Source organism: Lolium rigidum, chromosome 2 (assembly GCF_022539505.1).
Source record: "Lolium rigidum isolate FL_2022 chromosome 2, APGP_CSIRO_Lrig_0.1, whole genome shotgun sequence".
In the NCBI taxonomy this organism is placed as follows: Eukaryota; Viridiplantae; Streptophyta; class Magnoliopsida; order Poales; family Poaceae; genus Lolium; species Lolium rigidum.
This window is the reverse complement of record NC_061509.1, coordinates 95,726,081-95,734,552: the sequence shown is the minus strand read 5'-3', so window position 1 is coordinate 95,734,552 and position 8,472 is coordinate 95,726,081. Positions and strand designations below refer to the sequence as shown.

Below are 8,472 nucleotides of genomic sequence, written 5' to 3'. Positions count from 1 at the left end.
ACTACCGTGGAACTCGAAGACAGAGGAGTCAACCGCAACGAGATGAAGAATCCAATCAAAGAAGTCAATGGAGTCAACTTCGGTATCAGCTATAATGGAAACCTAGACTAGTAATAGAAGGGAACCTTTCCCTAATCCTAGCACCTAAGTAGCTAGATTTCTATAGCAAGCCAAGTAGCTCTTGAACTTGAGTTAGCAATGAGATAGACTACGAGTCGTTCTTTTGGAGCTTTATTTGAAGTTTTACCTCACTGTAAAGTAGGAGGTTGTGTGGATCTTATGTAAACGGCTCGTGTGTACTTCTATAGACATACCTTGGACTCGCATATGTTTCTGTTGTACCACTCTGAGAGATGTAATATGAGTGGAACGGTGTTTCACTTGTGTTATGTCAACGACTTGTGTACTACACCATGCAGTGGTACGCTGGGTCATCACACCGCCACGGTCGCCGACATACTCTGGCCGTCTCCGGCGGTCCTAGGGCTCGCCGTTGAGCGCATTCGACGCAGCGCGCGACGGCGCTCACTTCCATCCGCGTTGATCTGATCTTCCCCTCCTCTACTGAACGTGCGCGTGCTCACCCGTGACAGACGCCGACGAGTTCATTGACGAGCTCCGTCGATCTGCACCTCCTGAACACGCCCGCGTGTTCGTCGCCTCCTTTGCTGGTGGTGCGTGGATTGGCACCGGCCTGGCCGCGGTTTGGCGCCGCCGTGGCTGGCCTGTGCCACCGTGCCACCATGGACACCACCATGGACATCGCCAGGTAACTCTGCACCCTCTTCTACCTCTCTCTACATCATTTGCTCCATCTATCCGAGCTCTCCTTACTGGATCCTCTTAGGCGTATGCTGCTACTGCTGTTGTGCTTGCTTGATGCTCTGCCTATACGGCGTAGGATTAGTTGTTTATTTTGGCTATAATATGTAAATTATGTATGAATGTAGCTCGATCAGAGCACCGAATTCGTTCCATTTCGCCTGTTCATAGCCAAAAATCTCACGTGACGTTTGATTTTCTTTTTTCAGTTCGTCTTTTCGGTTTATATTCTAAGTATCGACTAAAATCGACGAAACCGTAAAATTCGGGAGACTGAACTCCACGTTTTCGGTTCGCACTTTTACGGGCACTACTAGAGATGCTCTAAGAGAAATCACAAATGGGTCGGCCCGCAAAATCTAAAATCGTCTTACAGGTTGGCATGTTCACATAGCAAATCGCAGATGGACTAGCCTAGTACATTACAAGTTTGGTGGTAAGCCCACTAAATAATATCTAAATGTGTACATAACTGGGCCTTTAGATATGGATCTCAACCCACGAACTTACTATACCTTCCAATAACCATAACTAGGCCGACCTAACGAAACAGGTGTACATTCAAAAATTTATAGGCTGGCTCATCTACTAAACGGGCCGGCTCATTCAACGTGTTGACTAGACAAGAAGATTAGGCTGGATCGGCCCATTAACTAACTGGATCGTCCAAATTTTTCAGTTAACAACGTGCTTAGTGGGCTGGTCCATCTAGATGTTTGACCGGTTAAACAAACTCCGCTGGGCGGTCCACGAACTGAAATGGTAGGACCATTTAGTCTTTGATCGGTCAAACCAACACATTAGGCCTGATCCGTGTACCTAATGGACCAGACCAGTTATATAGTTGACCGGTCAAACCAAGTCAGCTGGCCCGGCCGCAAACAGAATGGGCCGGCCTGCTTAAGGCGTGGTAGATCTTGTGTGGGCCTACCATCTACCAGAGGCTTTCAGCTGGTTAAAGACGTTATTGAATAGTTAACAACGTCTGCTTGTCTCAAAAAAAAAAGTTAACAACGTCTGCCACGTGTCAGTTAGTATGACGTCAGCAGTCACTGCCTCCCCAAAATCTTTTGCCACGGTCCGATTTTTCGTGGCCAAAGGGCACCCAAACGCGACGAAACAAAAAATCTGTGGTGCATCCTTAGGTCGCGATATGCACCACGTAATCCATATCGTCGGCTTAGATTCATTAGCGACGAAAATCACCCCTTAGCCGACAAAAAATTGACGTTGTAGATAAGAACTTTTTTTGTAGTGAATGGCGTGTATGGATGTGTGTCTCTCCCTTGGATCCTCCCCTTTTGTTGTAGGCCTTGTAGGGTCCCCAATAGTCCCCAATATGTTCCTTAGGTCAAGGAAGGTATGGAAACAAACGAGATCAAATTCGGTGAAGAAACACATTTAGAAAGGGCTTTCCCATTGCCTAGAAGCTGTGCCTATTGACTCTGTATGATTTCGTATTTTGAGCATTTCTTCATATGAACTTCGATTGAGATGTTCTTCAACTCGTTGGACTCGTATGGACAAGAGATACAAAAGCATGGCCTTAGATCTTAAATATAAGGTGTTAGAAAAATATCACTTTTCCCACACCTCATATGGCTAACTCTGGTGCTTGTAACTCTCCCATATTGTATCCTCTTTCCTTTTGCCTTCCTTTATCCATGATTATCCATAACACCTACACACATGTCAAAGACAAGGGAAAAGTAATAAAATCCTACTAAAACTAGTAAATATGCAAAGCTCGTACGAAAGTGAACAAGAACTCGTAAGTACACAAAACAGGTATAGCTGTAGCTAGATAGAACATGAAATGAGTTACAATATGAGCAATTGTATACTTAAAAACCTCAGTAGAAAGTGTTAAAATTTGGAGCTATCACTCAACATGCAGCCCATCTGGCCCCGGAGCTTCGATATCTCCAATTCCTTCTAGGGCCTTTCGCACCTCCTCTAGTCCTCTATTTTGATTTCACACGGGACCAATTTGGAAAATAGCTTTATATGACAGAGTGTTCTGCACCAGGGTGCATATGTACCCTTATTTGAAATGCATTTTGAACATATTTAAAAATGTCAAACAAATACAAAAAATGTCTCGTGTATATCTTAACATGCTACGTGCTCACAAATTTGTTTAAGCAAAAAATCGACATTTTCTTGTATAAAAAAGTACTATTTTTTTTGACGTTTTGGAATGTTTTTTTTTTGTACAAACCGGGTGCATATGCACCCAGAATCAGTTTTGACTTTTCACTTTATATACGCTTACATTTCAAGAAAAGGAGTTTATACGCTTACATTTCAGGAAAGGGAGCATGTTCCATACGAAAAAGGAAAAAAAAACGCAGATTCCATCCCCAACGTCCGAGTGCCAGACTGACAGGTTGACCATGTCCGCCCCGTCGCCACATTCACAGAATCACGCCGAGATTTATTCCAAATCAGAAAACAGACCCCTTCAAGGGAGCCAGCTGTAAGAATCCCGCGTGGACAGGCTGACGGCACGGCCCGCCTGCAATTTGCGAAGCCGCGGCGTGCTTGCCCGAATAAAAACCAATGCCACGCCGTAGTGGGTGGGAATAAACTGAAGCGGAAAAAAAGCAAGGAGGCTGACTCACGGTTCCCTTCCCTTCCTCCCTAGCCCCCAGACCGAGAAGAGAGAGAGCACAAGCAGAAGAAGGCAGGAGAGAGAAAGCCAGAGCAGAAGCAAGCGAGAGAGGAGCTCCATTCCGGCGTCCCGTCCGCCCCCCCCCACCCCACATGGCGACGCTGCCGGGCGGGGCCCACCCCGCCGGCGGCGCCGCGGCCGACCTCATGCAGGTCGACGAGCCGCACGCCGCCGCCACCGCCGCCGCGGCTCCCGTGGTCGAGAAGGTGAGCGCGCGACCCGTCTGTCCCCTGCCCGATCCCGGGGTGTCCCCGCGGCCAGCCGGAGCGTTTCGAACCCCCAGATCTGCCCCCTGCTGCTTCTGCCGTCTGTTTCTAGTTTGGTAGTTCCGCCGCGTTTGATCCGCTCGTAGATCTGCGGGATTTCCCCCATGCTTCCGCTCTTCCGCTCCCAGTTTGGGAGTGGATTGGCGCCTGACTAGGGGCGGCGCGGGCAGCGGAGCGTACCTTTGCTTGGCTGGGAGGAAATGCGCTGCTTTGCTTTGGGCCTGGTCTTTGCGTGTGCGCTATGCAAGCGTCCCGTCTCCTGCTGCCAAAGTTACTTGGCTCAAGGAGTCGCCTCTCTTCTAGTAGTACTCTAATGTAGTACTAGATAATTGTTAGGGATTAGATGTGTTCTACATGGGGGCGATTAAATCAGGTATTTACGGCCGTTGAATAGGTTGTTACCATGGTGAATAGTCATCTTCTAGTCCTAGTTGGAACTCTACCTACTTGCATGGATAAGGATTTCCTGAATTGCATTGCAATTCCAGTATGCTGTATACATATTGTAGTAACTACAGGTGGCTCTCCACCTGTAGCTCCAGTTAGAGCAAGTCTGTTTTATCAACCATAAGGGTTAGCCATACTAGTATTGCCCTTCTACTTAGTACTTCTACCACGTTGCAGCCATTTTGGAGTTTTGATCCATGTTTGTCTTGGCGTGTTTGCTTGCTTTGTCATTGTGCTAACTTGCCTTATGGATTGTCTACATTGCAGCATGGTGCTTCTATTATCCAAGGGAGCGATCCAGTCACTGGTCACATAATCTCCACAACCATTGGAGGGAAGAATGGAGAGCCTAAACGGGTAATTCTGCAGAGACACACAAACTGCCCACAACGCATTGTTGGATTATATGATCACTTTTCTAACTTCCATTACCATTTTGTGCTTCTTAGACTATTAGCTACATGGCAGAGCGAGTTGTTGGAACTGGATCTTTTGGAATTGTCTTCCAGGTACAGTCTAGTTGCTTTGTTGTAAGTTTCCTAGTTAATTTTGCCTCTTATTTTGGAGCTGTGTTCTGTGTATGCATTCAGGCAAAATGTCTGGAGACAGGTGAGACTGTTGCCATCAAGAAGGTTTTACAGGACAAGCGTTACAAGAACAGGGAGCTGCAAATAATGCGATCGATGGAACATTGCAATGTTGTCTGTTTGAAGCACTGCTTCTTCTCTACCACAAGCAGAGATGAACTTTTCCTCAACCTGGTTATGGAGTTTGTTCCCGAGTCATTGTATCGCGTTCTCAAGCATTATAGCAATATGAACCAGAGGATGCCACTTATATATGTCAAGCTATACGTGTACCAGGTATGAAGTTGGGAATACTAGCTTTTGGATAGAGTTGTCATAGTGTCATGTTCTGGTATTGATATCTTGGTCTTCTTGTGCAGATATTTCGGGGTTTAGCGTACATTCACAGTGTGCCTGGAGTTTGCCACAGGGATATCAAGCCTCAGAATCTTTTGGTATGCTTTCTATGCTTGACTTTTTTTAATCACTCTTGGTTTGCATTTTCTGGGTATGTTCTGACTCTCACATTATTGGTGTTGATAGGTGGATCCCCTGACTCACACGGTCAAAATATGTGATTTTGGGAGCGCCAAAATGTTGGTAAGTGAACATATACTGGTTGACCATGTAGCATTTTTAGTGTACATTAGAGTGGTTCTGTATGGATTGCAAGATTATGTAATTTGACAGGTTGATAATTATTTGTATGGTTTTGATTGTTATGATGCATTTCATGATAATGCTCATATTGCTGCGGTGCTTTTTTTTTTCTTTCTTTTTCTGTGGTGCAAAGGATCACTTGCAAATTATTACTTCCTCCGGTCCATAATAAGTGTCGTGGTTTTAGTTCAATTTTAACTAAAATGAACTAAAACCACTGACACTATGGATCGGAGAGAGTAGCATTTTTAGGGGATTTTTAACATTGTACACTGTTTATTTCCAGATTTTGTAGATTTACCAGTTTTAATTAAGTTTTTTTTAGGAAAAAGGGTGTTATGCTCTGGATTTTTTTGGGACCTGTAATGCAAATTCTAATTTCTTCACCTGCCCATCTCAGGTTAAAGGAGAAGCGAACATATCATACATATGCTCACGTTATTACCGTGCTCCTGAGCTGATATTTGGGGCAACAGAGTATACAACATCAATTGATATATGGTCAGCTGGATGTGTTCTTGCTGAGTTGCTTCTTGGCCAGGTTAGCTTCTGTTTTGTTGGATTTCCTTTCTGCACTTTCTGGTTATATATCCACTTGACTAGCAAACTTATAACTAAACCTATTTTATCCAATTTATCAGCCTCTATTTCCTGGTGAAAGTGCAGTGGACCAACTTGTTGAGATAATTAAGGTACTTTATTTAATTTATTCTGCAATTCTTTTATTATGAAGAAATATTCTTATTGCTGTTGTATCTTCTTGAACTGATTGTTTTGCTTCCAGGTTCTTGGTACTCCAACACGTGAGGAAATCCGCTGTATGAATCCCAACTACACTGAATTTAGATTTCCTCAGATAAAAGCTCATCCGTGGCACAAGGTATGTTTTATTTATTTACCACAATACTTCACTAATTTATGTTATGACAGATCACAACTAACTTGTATCATCTTCCTGCAGATTTTCCACAAACGAATGCCACCAGAAGCAATAGACTTAGCATCACGTCTTCTTCAGTATTCACCCAATCTACGATGCACTGCTGTGAGTTTCTCATCTCCAGTTTGACTTGTTCAAGTCAACTAAAGAAGCCAACTACCCATCAATGATTGTCCAGTTTAATAATGGCATTGATTATTTCTCTCAACTTGACCAGTCATGTTCTGTGTGTTGCTTTCTGTTTTTGTTAGCCAGCATGGCAGCATGTTCTGTTATTATTTTATTCAACCACACATGTTCTAGTATTGCATAAAGCAGGCACTGATGATTGCATTTGGATTAGATAACACCATTATGATTTTTGCTCTGATATTTACTTAAGGGCATATACTGTTTCACCTTATATCCTCACAAAGGAAGGTATATTTGGCCCTACATCACGTAAAAGAGTAATAACTATATGAGCTTCTCTTTGAATGGTATGGACATGGTTGGTCGACAAAAGAAAAGAAATTAAACAACTGTCTGTCAGTTGTTGCCTTAAGAAATATACTGCTTTCACTTACGTGTTTGTATTCTTAGCTTCCTTCATTTTTAGTGTCCCCTGCTCTTGAAAATGTTAGTGTATGGTCATTGTTCAACTGCCCCCTCTATGTTGAGTTCATTGCTGACTTGATTGTTATTGCAGCTCGAAGCATGTACACATCCATTCTTTGATGAATTACGGGAGCCCCATGCAAAGTTGCCAAATGGTCGCCCATTCCCTCCACTCTTCAACTTCAAACAGGAAGTAAGTTATTTAAAGCTAGATATAGCTTGTTACTCCTATTCTTATCCTTCCTGGAAAGCTATTCTAGGCACTCAACCAGGGTATTTTCAGTCGTTAACAGAACTGTTTACTCTAGAGGTGAAGGGACTAAATCTTTTTCGTTTGCTTATTCATCTGCAGCTAGCAAATGCTTCACCAGACCTCATCGGCAGGTTGATACCAGAGCATGCAAGGCGACATTGTGGGTTCAATTTCTCGCCTTCCACCGGACAGTAGGGAAGGCTGTACGATATTATTTTACCTGGCACACTGCCAAGGCTTGTCTATGCCAAAGGGCAACCTGCTTGTTATCACAAATTTAGAATCTGACAACCCATTATTGGAAAGCCGAAGACAAGCCGGTGCCATTGCGTTTGTACGAGGGGGGTATGTATTTGCCTAGCCAGCCCCTGATGTAACATTTAATGCTTGAGCTCCTTTATGTGGAGGCAATGGTTGCAAGCTCAGGATTAGCCAAGAACTGTGCGCATGGGTGGAGAGAACTGGGATGGTGTATTGTTAAGCAGTTGATGGGACTAGAGGAAAACCATGTATTGTAACTTCTCCATGTTCATTGGTGTAGTGCGCCTGTAAGTGTTTCACATGTTCCAACCGTGAATGTAGCTGTGTAAATGTTCCTGACGGGATGTCTCAGTCATGATGGTCTTGCTCAAAACCTTGTATCGTCCCTCAATTAAAAAATGTAGGCTTAAGTAGCCATGAAATCTGGAGTCATGTGCTTAATATTCATTGTTAGTACTGTAGTTGTGTCCTTGAGCATTGAACACTGCAGTGTGATTGTGCTGAATTTCTAATCTTTCTTCCAGGGATATAAGCTGACCATGGATGATGGATTAGGTACGTCTGATGTAAGGCGAGCGACGGAACAATCCTATAATGGAGAGAATAATAATAGCCGCAGTTGTCGCCTTGTCGGCAGTGCTGCCGTGGTCCTCTTGCAATAGATGCTATCTGTTAGTGTGGTTGAGCAGTTAACTCTATTTTTCTTAATCATGATGGTGATATTGAAAATATTGCCTAGTTGGAAAGTACATGAGTGAGGACTGAGGACCATCGCCTTGGCCACCATTTCAGTCGCAACGGATGACATTATCTAACTTAAACCTCATTGGGACGGTTTGACTATTGGAACTCAGCAAGACTTGGAGCCTGTAAACAAATGTGTCAAATGTTACTCCACCGTTCTTGCTGCTTTGAAGGCTTCTTGGTTTCACACTGATTCATGGTCAATAGTCATGACCAACAAGTTGAAACTAAAGCAGATGCGC

The 8,472-nt window shown here is 43.9% G+C and overlaps 1 protein-coding gene across 1 annotated transcript; it reads left to right on the top strand.

Annotated features, from left to right (window-relative positions):
• Window positions 1–3,586: 3,586 nt before the first annotated feature.
• On the top strand, window positions 3,587–7,908 carry LOC124692108 (shaggy-related protein kinase GSK4-like; the record flags this gene model as incomplete). The annotated part of the gene is given in 12 exon segments (XM_047225409.1): window positions 3,587–3,702; window positions 4,477–4,566; window positions 4,659–4,718; window positions 4,800–5,072; window positions 5,156–5,230; window positions 5,319–5,375; window positions 5,836–5,976; window positions 6,077–6,127; window positions 6,220–6,315; window positions 6,397–6,480; window positions 7,064–7,165; window positions 7,325–7,908. Coding segments are annotated over 12 exon segments (1,239 nt in total). The 3' UTR covers window positions 7,421–7,908.
• Between the last annotated feature and the right edge of the window lie 564 nt (window positions 7,909–8,472).